Here is a 13,277-nt window from a genome sequence, read left to right as displayed (position 1 = left end):
CATATTAGGCTGTGCTAAGCTCCCATTCAAGGTAGGTTGCAGAAACAAAAAATATATTTTAATTTAAAAAAAAAATTTGTGGAAAAAAATTAACGAAACATTAAGAGACAATTAGAGAATGGGCCAACAATGGTTCGAATTACATTGCTGGTTGCGCTGTGAGACAATGTCTCGGAATGCGTATCAAAAAGCGAGAACAATCCGAAATAATTCCGATATACGATTCAAAACGATTTTTTGGACATGTCTATTGTTTTGCCCAGAACTGGACATGGAACTGTACATTTCTTTCTTGTTTTGTTAAAGAAGGCGAGACATGAAAGGAAGCACCAGGGTTAGTAGGCTAAACACATAGATATGTCTTCATGATAACACCATCGCTGCTCCAAATCACGGAGAGGGAGAAACCGGTGCCCTGGCGTCCTTGTGATCACCCCGTTGCCGGAGTGGGAAGCTGTGCTGGCCACTTTACCGCCAACCATCCGCAGCGACCAATTTAAGGAATTAGGAAGGGATTAGGGGCAAATGAACCCAGCTTGTGTGCCCGGCACGCCCGTGAATGCAAAGAGGGAACAGGGAGAGATTGGTTTGGCTGGGAAATGATTGGAGTCCCCACTTGCTGTATCCTCTCCAATTAGCAATCCACCTCTGCTTACTTAAGGAGCAGCTGGCGAGTGTCATTGCCTTGCGCTGCGGATGATGAGTTTCCCCAAGAGCGGCTCCCTAATAGATTTGTACGGTCACAATGAGAAGGTGTCATTCGGTAGCCGTGGCCCTGATAAGAGCTGGATTGTGACAGAAAGACCAAATTGCTTATTATTTCAAATTAGGGAGAATGGTGTGGGTTTGTGTGCGTATATTGTACGGGAGCTGTCCTTTTTCTTGTGTTCTGACAGAGTCGCTATGTCTAGAACAGGGGTCCTCAAACTTTTTAAGCTGAGGGCCGGTCCACAATCCTTCAGACTGTTGAGAGGCCGGACTATCATTTGAAAAAAAAAATACAAACAAATTCCGATGCACACTGCACATGTCTTATTTGTAGTGCAAAAACAACAACAGCAACAACAACAACAACAACAACAAAAGAACAATACAATATTTAAAAATAAAAACAATTTTAACCAACATACATTGATCAGGATTTCAATGGGAAGTGTGGTCCTGCTTCTGGCCAATGAGATAGTCAAGTTAATTAGGGTTGTTGTTGTTGTTGTTGTTGTTGTTGTTGTTGTGTTCCTTCAAGTCATTTCAGACTTTGGGCGATTTTCAGACTAAGTCTAAAATTTATTTATTTATTATTTATTTATTTACTGCATTTATTTACTACATTTGTATCACACCCTTCTGACCCCAAAGTGGCTTACAAATTATATGTACATACAATATATTATATTATTAGCATAGCACAATATTAGCATTATATATTACTATATTGAACTATACCACTATACTGTAATATTATTAGTAATATTATATGTAATATAGAACATATAATTAATATTATTATATGGTATTATTATTAGTGTTATATTGTATTACATTATAATATTATTATCAATATTATATGTATATACAATATATTATATTATAAAACTGAGGGCAGGGGCCAGGTAAATGACCTCGGAGGGCCGCATCCGGTCCCCGGGCCTTAGTTTGGGGACCCCTGGTCTAGAATATCCAACAACAGGGAGATATTCACCAAATAATTATCTTGCTTGCCAGAATGCAAAGGATGCATTAGTTCAGGGTTGGGGAGAATTATATGCCCTCCAGGTTGAAGAGCTTTGTTCGTAAACTTGATCAAATCACCGGCATTTTTCTGGCTTATGGGTGCCTTAAAATACCTCCCTATTTTTAAGCAGTACCTATTTATCTACCAACATTTTGCTTTCGAACTGCTAGGTAGGCAGAAGCTAGGCTAAGGACCAGGAGCTCATCCCGACCCGGGATTGGAACTCTCAGCCTTTCAACTGACAAGATTTACTGCAGATGGTGGTTTAACCTGCTGTGCTAAAATGTCGGTAACCAATATTTATTGGAATCAACACCAATATTAATTAGAAGGAACATATCGGTGAGAGTCGTGAATGAAGAACAGGGATTGAATCTCTGCTCAGCCATGGAAACTTTGGTAAGCCACTCTCTCTCTCAACCTCAGAGGAAGGCAATGGACCAACTATAACAAACGTTGCCAAGACAACTTGAAAGTAGACAACAACAAACAAGACACTGATATATCCTGTTTGTAGCTGTTAATGAAAGATATAACATGCATTTTGTCTTCCTTCTTGAACAAGTTGGTTTTTAGACTGAAATTAGTGGATCTGAATGGCAAAATAATTCTTTCTAAAGTTGGATTCCATGTGCAGTTTCCAAACAGAAAATTGATGGAATGATGAAATAGATGGATTTGCTCGTTTGGTGGTTGGATAATACACTGTCTGACTATGGCATGACCTATTATGGTGAATAGAGGCTGATTGTAGTCTGCTCGCTTTTCCTCCTTGAAATCCTCCGATCTTTTCACCCATCTGTCTACCTGATATTCTGTGTTCCTTGCAGAGACCGGACACCTTTCTGAATTCGTCTACTACAAGTGGCCTTCCCCTCTTGGATCCAGCCCTTGTGGATGAGCTTGGGACTATCAAAGAGCCATGGACCCGACCGTCTTCCAAAGCCGAGGCAAAGAACAGCCTCGTCCCTGTGCCTCACCGCACCGTGAGTGTTTTATTTTATTTTAAAATAAAATATTTTATGTTATGGTTTCTCTCTAAACAGTACATGTGCTGTGTAGTGCAAACATGAGTAGGAAATGAGAAGCTGATTGTGGAAATCCACATCAACGAAGTGCCACCATTACCCAGTTGCAACGGTCACTTCAATCGCAATTGTGCAATGGCTGGCACTGTTGAAGTGGGAATGATTGTATATAGAGTTGTTTAAATGTAATTGAGTTATAGTGTTGCAATGTGAGCTGGAGATTGCATCATGCTGTCTGCTGTCCACTATGCGAGTGTGTAAAGAGTTAACTGTGTATTGCATCAGACAGCAGAGGTGGTTATAAATAGCTTGCTGTGTTATCTGTTCTTCCCTCTGCCCTCTGCTCTCTGCCTCTTTGCACTCTGTCTGTATATATTGTCTTGAGAGTTTTCCGTTTGTTAGTAAACCTTTTGTAGATAGCCAAACAGGCTTCAGCCTCTTTATTGGTGCCAGTGATTCTTCATTGATCTTCTGCTGCATGTGTGTTTATCCAAACCGTGCGCTCTGACAGGCACTTTGTTGATGTTGATTTCTGCAATCCAATAACAATTGTACCCGGAGCAATAGGGGGGAAAAAGAGGAAAGTATAGACAGTGGGGAAAAGGGATGTGTTTAGGTCCAAATTTCGATGGTTTCTTATATGTACATAAGTTCACCTCTAGAAGCAATTGCTGATTTTTATCCTATGTAGTCATTTCTATCCAAAGCTCAAGGTTGCGGAAGGAAGATTGCAACTGTGCTGCTTTGTCTATGCAAGTGTGCATTTGGTTCTGCATTCAGGTATGAATCCAGATGTACAAACCTACCATTCTAGGGTTGTGTTACATAATCAAGGCCAGGAGCGGCTCAAGCTATAAGCAAAATACACATTTGCGTGTGGCGCCAATCCTTGCTCCCAGGAAGGTTCCTCTGCCGTGGCTCCCTACCTACTTATCTACCTTGCCACATATTCTCCACATTGTGTGTATGTGTATGTATATAAAAGACTAGCTGTGCCCGGCCACGCGTTGCTGCGGCAAAGTATGGTGGTATGGGAAATCAGATAATCTGTAGTGTGAAAGAGGCCTAAGTGAGACCTAACTCTGCCTGTCCCCTGGGGTGAGTGGGTTGTTAGGAGACCAAGCTTAGCCTTCTAACTGGCAGCAATTTGATGAAAGCAATTATTCCTCTCCCTCTAATTAGGACTTTATTTTTCTTTTCTTTTTGTTGTATGAACGTAGAGGCATGGATGAGGGGTTGTGCTGCCAAGTTTAGTGTTTCTGGGATGTGTAGTTTTGTTGTTTTGTTCTAGGCTGAAATTTCATTACCCTTTTATATATATAGATTATATACACACACACACACAAACACATATGCAGGAACCATATGTTCCATATATATACCTACATATATGTTCTATTTACCTCTACCTTCTACCTTTTATTTTTCAGTGATTGGTTTGGGGGGGCACCAAAATACTGTTTGCTTATACAGTAGAGTCTCACTTATCCAACCTTCACTTATCCAACATTCTGGATTATCCAACACAGTCTGCCTCCCGCCTGGGCCCACTGCTGTTTCTCTAGGCAGTAAGGACGGAACTTACAGATTTAATTTCTGACCATGTTGTTACTATAAGTTCATTTTATGCAATTCTATCTTTATTTGTAGTCAATTTGTTAGTAGCCAATGTTTTTGTAGTCCACGTTTTCTATACATTGTGATGTTTTGGTGCTAACTTCGCGAATACAGTAATTACTACATAATGTTACCATGTATTGAGCTGTTTTTTTCTGTCGATTTACTGTATAACATGATGTTTTGGTGCTTAATTTGTAAAATCATAATGTAATTTGATGTTTAATAGGCTTTTCCTTAATCGTGCCTTATTATCCAACATTTTCGCTTATCCAACGTCCTGCCGGCCCATTTATGTTGGATAAGTGAGACTACTGTACTTGAAAATTACCTAGGGCCGGCCCTGATCAAGGCCTAAGTCTACATGTGTAAAATCTCCAATGTGGGCCTGGATCTTATCCTCCGAGACCCTTGTGTCTGTATTTATTTATTTATTTATTTGCAGTATTTATATTCCGCCCTTCTCACCCCGAAGGGGACTCAGGGCAGATTACAATGAACACATATATGGCAAACATTCAATGCCAACAGACAAGCAACATACAGTATAGACAGACACAGAGGCATTTAACATTTTTCCAGCTTCACGATTCTGGCCACAGGGGGAGCTGTTGCTTCACCATCCACTAGTGGCTGTACTTCCTCATTCCTTTCCTCGTGTTTTGCTGGCAATTTTATGGTGTTGTATATGAGTTAAATTAGCCTCCCTCATAAAGCGTACCTAAATTTCCCTACTTGACAGATGCAACTGTCTTTCGGGCCTGCATAGGTCGACAGCAAGCCGGGCTATTTAATGGTCGGGGGCTTAACCCGACCCGGGCTTCGAACTCATGACCTCTCGGTCAGTAGTGATTTATTGCAGCTGGTTACTAGCCAGCTGCGCCACAGCCTGGCGCAGCTGACTGTACTGTATTGTCTAGTCTCCAGAACACTAAAAGCACCCAAATTTGGTCCTGTCAGCAGATATGGTATCCTGACCCCATTTAAAAGCATAGATTTCAGGGCTTCCAGTGTGATAAAGAGTATTCAATTCTGAATCCATTTACCCAATTCATTGCTATTACGGCTGCATTAGTCTCGAGACCTCGCGGCCTCCTGCAGCCTTTACCTTTCAGCTCTGCGGATATACGGCTGACATCAGCAAAGCTTGGCTTTTGATAAAATCATGCCACCGGGTTACCAGAGACATTGCTTGCTAAGTGAAGGCCTTCTGTCCTCCACCCATCTGGATTTTCCTTTCCTTTTTTTAAAATAACATGTCATTATAGCCCTGGCTATTAAACACCCAGGCGAGCACAGAGGAGGAAGAGAGGGACTCGGTGGCTGATTATGAGGCAACTATTTGAGAGCTTGCAGAGCTCTTTAAATACGTGAGATTTCCATTCACCAAGCTGTGCCTTTTTTTTCTGGTTGTAGTCCAGTTGCGCAGAGCAGCTACAAATTTGGCTTTGCTTCAATTGCTATTTGAATGAGATGGCGGTAATTGCAGGGCTCTGCGGGACTTGCTTTAAGAGCAGCAAGCAGGGAAGTAAAACGCAAGCGGCAGAAGCAAAGCAAGACTTTGCAGATAGCCACTGGCCTCTGTGTGTTGGGGATTGAGCTTGGAAAAGGTCCTTTGTGGCATTCAAAAGCTCGATATTGGGGTTAAGAGACCATTGGGGTGAAGCAAGGCAATGCACTGGGACGCTCAGCCTTCGGTCATAAACAAGAAGGTTACTCTATGCCCTCGAGCTGTCCTGATGTGACCAGGACACTCCTGGCTAATCCTCCGTTGTCCCACTTTTCCAGCCCATTTCTCTTTCCTAGAGAGATCATATTAATCCAATCTGCCAAAGTTAAATCCACAAATGTGGGCGGTTGGCTTTACTGAAGTCCCTCCCTTTGTCTTTAGTATTTGCTTGTTTTGTGGAATGAGACAACACCAATGGGAAGAAGATGTAACCATTTATTTATTTACAGTATTTATATTCCGGGCGGATCTCATTATACACACATAGGGAAAATATTCAATGCCCATAAACACATCAAACAGAGACCGAGACAGACAGACGCAGAGGCAATTTAACCTTCTTCTGCTTCATCATCCACTCTGACGGCACTTCCTCATTCCAGGTTGTAAATTAGTTAAACTTGCCTCCCCACTTTTATAAGTGGTACCTTATTTCCTACTTGATAGATGCAACTATCTTTCGGGTTGCTAGGTCAGTAACGAGCAGGGGCTATTTTTTATTTTTAATTGACGGGTGCTCACCCCGCCACGGGCTGGCCTCGAACTCATGACCTCATGGTCAGAGTGATTTATTGCAGCTGCTCAACAGCCTGCGCCACAGCCCGGCCCCAAAATCTCGGAGCGGGGATACAAAATCTGAAGCGCCTCTAGTCCCAAATATTTCAGATAAAGGATTCTCAATCTGTAATTAAGAAGAATAATAAGAAACAAGGAAAAGAGGAGAAGGAAGAGGAGGAGGGAGAGGAGATGAAGATGTAATTCACAAAAGAAGGGCTGAAACGTTGTACATAAAATGCTTGAGAAATGAATCCTTTAGCAACATTTCAATGGCAGTACGACTCTGACATAGCAGTGGTGGTTATTAATAGTTGGAGACGTGAATCTGCTCTAGAGTCAGTGTTAATTCAGATTTTTTAAGGGAGCTATCCATGGTACTGAATCCTTTTGCTATTGGGATTCAGCACCTTGGATAGCTCCTTTGGCCTGCAAAGTATAACCTGGCTTCACTGACCATCCTGCTACATAAACTCTAAGCTACGTTTGCTCATTTTTATCACGGAGTTTCCTCCCACTCCCCTATAATTCTCATAACACCATCTTTATGGCATTCTTCTCTCACATATTTCTCTAGTCTCACAGCAAACACATTGATGTCCGCATCTGTTCCCTGTTCATTTAAGCACCGAAATGGTGACTGAATATGAATGTCTTGACGGCCTAAGAGAAACATTGCTTTGTCTTTGAAAAAGAAAACACACTTGTGCGGTAGAGAAAACCCTATTTGCGCATGTTTTCTGCTACATTCCTCACCATTTCATTGCCTACTGTCTGAGTGTAAACCTGTGGCTCTCTGTGCTCACACAAAAAAGCACATTTCTCATTCCGCATGGTGGAATAAAGCTGGCAATAAAGCAAAAAAAAAAAAAAAAACTCCTTTCTTTCCTTCCTCTCCTCTCCCCACCCACCCCACTCTGAGCCATTCAATCCAGGGTGCATTATTGCTTCACCTTTCATTATATACAAGTTAGCTTCAACGGCAGCATAATAGAAAAACACAATAAACCATTCCCGCTCTTGCTGTGGAGAGGGAGTCTCTAGCCTAGCAAATGCCATATTATTCATAAGGCAAAAAATATATATGTTAGGTCGCTGAACTGAGTTTCATTCTGGCTGAGTCAGGCCCACACAGGATCAGGCCCACACACAATGTTACTCCTTGAACGGTATGTTGCCTCTTAATATAACTGTAACATGCCTCCCATTCCTATTATGGTAGAGATATTCAAGATAATAGGATGCCAAGTTATCCATTTTAAAGGCATTTTGTCAATCCGAAAAGGTGCGGGGGAGGAAAGATCAATTTGTATCACCTATGGGAGAACTGATGGTGATTTTTACTTTTTTCCTGAAATACAGCTTCATCCACTTGTGTTCTTTACACAAAAGTAATTGTGGTGTTCATGTCAGAGGGTGATAAATGTATTCTGGGTTCAGAGCTCTCCAATGTGCTGAAGCTCAATCTTTTGGGTTCAGAGCTGTCCAAGGTGCTGAAGCTCAATCTTTCGGGTTCAGAGCTCTCCAAGGTGCTGAACCTCAATCTTTCAGGTTCAGAGCTCTCCAAGGTGCTGAAACCCAATCTTTTCAGTCCGACGCTCTCCAAAGTGCTGAACCTCAATCTTTGGAGTTCAGAGCTCTCCAAGGTGCCAAACCTCAATCTTTTGGGATCAGAGCTCTTCAATGTGCTGAACCTCAATCTTTGGAGTTCGGAGCTCTCCAAGGTGCTGAACCTCAATCTTGTTGGGTTCGGAGCTCTCCAATGTGCTGAGCCTCAATCTTTTGGGTTCGGAGCTCTCCAATGTGCTGAACCTTAATCTTTTTATCTGGAGCTCTCCAAGGTGCTGAACCCCATCCTTTGCTTTCAAATCTCTCCAAGATGCCAAATCACAAACGTTTGGTTTCAGAGGTCTCCAAGGCGCTGAACCCCATCCTTTAGTTTCAGGGTTCTCCAAGGTGCTGAACCCATGTTTTGGTTGCAGAGCACTCCAATGTTCTGGGCCCAATCCTTTGGTTTCAGAGCTCTCCGAGGTGCTGAACCCTAATCCTTTGGTTATAGGGCTCTTCAAGTTGCCACACCACAAATCTTTGGTTTCAGAGCTCTCCAAGGTGCTAGCCCCAATTCTTTGGTTTTAGAAGGTACCGAATCCCAATCTTTGGTTTCAGAACTCTCCAAGATGCTGAACCCAGTCCTTTGGAGACCTCCTAAAGGTTCAAAATGAATCTTTAAAGTAGGGTCTCAAACACAGAGCAGATTGACAGCACATACCGAGCTTCACCATTCTCCTCCAACATGATGTGGGTCAGTCAAGTTGAAAAAAGCTCTTCTGAATTCCTGCACTTGGTCATAATGCATTAGATACATGCAGTTTCCTTTTCCTTTCAAGTTAGCAACTTTCTGTGACTTTCTATGCTCAGTCGCATTGGAAGAAGCTTCCTTGGTTTCTTGTCCTCCTTTATATAGGAGGAAATTCTTCCAATATGATTGAGTGGAGTATAGTGTAGGGCTTCATTGTGTCAGGAAGAGGATAGCACCTTGTTCTTATGCGAGAGGGGACTATCGAACATATTTTTTTAAAAAAGAAACCAGCCTAAACCACCTGTTGTACTTTTACAAGGCTTTTAGCGTTCTCTATCAAATAATGTTGGGGTCTCACCAAACTACAACTCCCAGGAGTCGATAGCATTGATCCATGGCAGGTAAAGAATAAATAAAGCACCCTCACAAGGTTCATCATCCATTGCCGTGATTAGATCCACTGGATTTGATTCAAAAGACTAGCTTTCCCAAGTTTCCAAAATTATCTCACGATTCTATCAACGACTGGCAAATATTTTGAAAATTGAAGACCACCGTGATATGGGTGTGCTGTTTACGTGGTTTGCTCCAGGCACCACTTCTCAAGGCTGGCCCAAACAAAATGCTTCCAACCTCCAGGTCATTCCTAGGTTTGCAAAGGGACCACTTGCGAATTCGGTTTGCAATTGTCACAGTACCATCTAGCGGTGGATCAATGGAAGATCCACTTACAAGCATTCCAGTTCCACGACTGCCACACCCCTTCTGGGTGTTTTGCAAGTATGACATTTAATTAGAAATGTCATACTTTTCTAATTAAATTTGGCAGAATTTTGGAAAAAAACCTGTCATGCAATCTAAACCTTCCCAACAGATAGCCATCCAAGCTTCTGCTTAAAAACCTCCAAAGAAAGTGACTTAAATCTCAAGTGGAATAAAAGTACTATCAATGTGTTTTCGAAGGCTTTCATGGCCAGAATCACTGTGTTGCTGTGTGTTTTCTGGGCTTTATGGCCATGTAAACTCTCCTATATACAATGCATGCATTACTATATACAATTGATAGGTTTAGATGTGTAAACTCTCCTATATACATTTGACACATTACCTCACATAGATGCGTAAATTCTCCTATATACAATTCATGCATTACCTCCCATAGCTGTGTAAACTCTCCTATATACATTTGATGCATTACTTCACATAGATGTGTAAACTCTTCTATATACAATTCATGCAATACTTCCCATAGATGCATAAACTCTCCTATATACATTTGAGGCATTACTTCACATAGTTGCGTAAACACTCCTATATACAATTCATGCATTACTTCATATAGATGCATAAACTCTCCTATATACATTTGACGCATTACTTCACAAAGATGTGTAAACTCTCCTATATACAATTCATGCATTACCTCCCATAGATGTGTAAACTCTCTTATATACATTTGACGCATTACTTCACATAGATGCGTAAACTCTCCTATATGCAATTCGTGCATTACCTCACATAGTTGTGTAAACTCTTCTATATACAATTGATACATTACTTTACATAGTTGTGTAAACACTCCTATATACAATGCGTGCATTACTTCACATAGATGCGTAAACTCCTATATACAATTCATGCATTACCTCCCATAGATGTGTAAACTTTCCTATATACATTTGACACATTACTTCACATAGATGCGTAAACTCTCCTATATGCAATTCATGCATTACCTCACATAGTTGTGTAAACTCTCCTATATACAATTGATGCATTACTTTACATAGTTGTGTAAACACTCCTATATACAATTCATGCATTACTTCACATACTCCTATATACATTTGACGCATTACTTCACATAGTTGCGTAAACACTCCTATATACAATTCATGCATTACTTCACATGCATGCATTACTTCACATTACATCACATATGGAATTTGCAAAAATCCAAAGCCTGCTGTAGGATCTCAGCTTTGGATTTTTGCAAAGTCCAGGAAATCCAAAACTTTGGTTTTGCATATTTTTTTGAAAATACAAGATTTGGCTCTTTCCGACTTCCAGGACTTTTTGATACGCTTTCAAGGAACGGATCCAGTTCCTTTTCCGAAGGTGCGAACAAGCTGTCGCAGAGAAAGGATTTGAAACCCGTTGCGTTCTGCCAGCTCAGCAACGCTTTGCCAAACCTTGTTGTGTTTGTCAGGGACGGGTTGATTGCGGCGCGATTTACGGCTAATTCTGTAAGCAGAAACAGAGCGTTTTAAGCGATAATTAACAGCCCGAATGAAAGAAGCTCATTAGCTGTTGTTGTCGCTAGCTCGTTAACAAGCCCAAATTATTTTCTGCTAATTAGAATTCGACGCCAAGTGGAATACGCTGGCCAAAGCAAAGGAAGAAATAGGATGTATGGAAGAGCCATATTCTCGTATGTCAAAAGGCTCCAGGGAGGGAGATGTCTTAAAATTATTATTTTCGTGCTTAATTAACCAAAACATGATTTTGATATGATCAGTACAGAATGCAGCGAGGCCTGAAGCAGAGTTAATAAGTTGCATTTGGTGATTTGGGGAGGGGAGTGTCATATCAATAAGTAAAAGCTATAAAAGAAACAGACGCGAACATATATAGGCTGCGGGAAATGAGTTATAGGTTTGTAGGAGGAGGGAGAGAACATTATATCAACACCTGTAACGGGAAACTGGGGAGGATAATGGGATTTCACGCCTCCGCCAACAGTAATTCCATAAACGCTAGGGACTTCGGTAGCCTTAAGACCATGAAAATGAAAACGCAATGGAAAATGGAACAAAATTTTCCGTACTATAAAACCAAAGTGCTGACAAAGAGAGCGAGGGACTGAAAGGGAAGGGTGGAGAAAGAGAATGGAGATCGAGGGTGCATCTACACTATAGAATTAATGCAGTTTGATGCCACTTTCACAGCCATGGCTTAATGCTATGGAATCCTGGTATTTGCAGTTTGGTTAGGCAACTACTTCAGGATGCAGAAGAGGCAGATTTTTTTTTTTTTTTTTGCCACAGCCAACTGAGCATTCCCCTTGAGACAAAGTTGTTGACAAGCTGGAATGTGTCCAGAGGAGGGGGACTAAAATAATCAAGGGTCTGGAGAACAAGCCCCATGAGGAGCGGCTGAAAGAGCCGGGCTTGTTTAGCCTGCAGAAGAGAAGGCTGAGAGGAGACATGATGAGGGCCATTGATCAAGATGTAAGGGGATGTCATAAGGAGGAGGGAACAAGTTTGTTTTCTGCTGCCCTGGAGACTAGGAAAGGAGATTCCACCTGAACATCAGGAAGAACTTCCTCACTGTGAGAGCTGTTCAGCAGTGGAACTCTCTGCCTCGGAGTGTGGCGGAGGCTTTTAAACAAGGGCTGGATGGCCATCTGTTAGGGGTGCTTTGAGTGTGATTTTCCTGCTTCTTGGCAGAATGGGGTTGGACTGGATGGCCCACGAGGTCTCTTCCAACTCTAGGATTCTATGAGTGCTCCATACTGTTGTTGTTCTTCAATTCATACTAATGTTAACCTAGGTTTCCACTGCCAATGTAATCAGCTTCTATATGGGGGTTAAAGCCCTGAGCTGCTGAACTTGCTGACCGAAAGGTCGGCGTTCAAATCCGGGGAGCGGGGTGAGCTCCTGCTGTTAGCCCCAGCTTCTGCCTACCTAGCAGTTCAAAAACATGCAAATGTGAGTAGATCAATAGGTACCACTCTGGCGAGAAGGTAACGGTGCTCCATGCAGTCATGCCATTGGCCACATGACCTTGGAGGTGTCTATGGACATGCAAATGTGAGTAGATCAATAGGTACTGCTCCGGCGGGAAGGTAACGGTGCTCCATGCAGTCATGCCATTGGCCACATGATCTTGGAGGTGTCTATGGGCATGCAAATGTGAGTAGATCAATAGGTACTGCTCCGGCGGGAAGGTAACGGTGCTCCATGCAGTCATGCCATTGGCCACATGACCTTGGAGGTGTCTATGGACATGCAAATGTGAGTAGATCAATAGGTACTGCTCCGGCGGGAAGGTAACGGTGCTCCATGCGGTCATGCCATTGGCCACATGACCTTGGAGGTGTCTATGGGCATGAAAATGTGAGTAGATCAATAGGTACTGCTCCGGCGGGAAGGTAACAATGCTCCATGCAGTCATACCATTGGCCACATGACCTTGGAGGTGTCTATGGGCATGCAAATGTGAGTAGATCAATAGGTACTGCTCCGGCGGGAAGGTAACAATGCTCCATGCAGTCATGCCATTGGCCACATGACCTTGGAGGTGTCTATGGACATG

General features: G+C 42.2%; 1 protein-coding gene across 2 annotated transcripts in view; it reads left to right on the top strand.

Annotated features, from left to right (window-relative positions):
• ccdc33 (coiled-coil domain containing 33) overlaps nt 1-13,277 on the top strand; it is a 137,648-nt gene that overhangs the window by 92,828 nt on the left and 31,543 nt on the right. For both annotated transcript variants that reach the window (XM_062963042.1, XM_062963041.1), the window contains exon 12: nt 2,563-2,718. In XM_062963042.1, the coding sequence (XP_062819112.1) occupies nt 2,563-2,718 (156 nt within the window). The remainder of the gene's footprint in view (nt 1-2,562; nt 2,719-13,277) is intronic.

This window comes from Anolis carolinensis, unplaced genomic scaffold, assembly GCF_035594765.1.
Source record: "Anolis carolinensis isolate JA03-04 unplaced genomic scaffold, rAnoCar3.1.pri scaffold_11, whole genome shotgun sequence".
NCBI classification, from domain to species: domain Eukaryota; kingdom Metazoa; phylum Chordata; class Lepidosauria; order Squamata; family Dactyloidae; genus Anolis; species Anolis carolinensis.
This window is presented reverse-complemented; position numbering and strand designations above follow the sequence as displayed.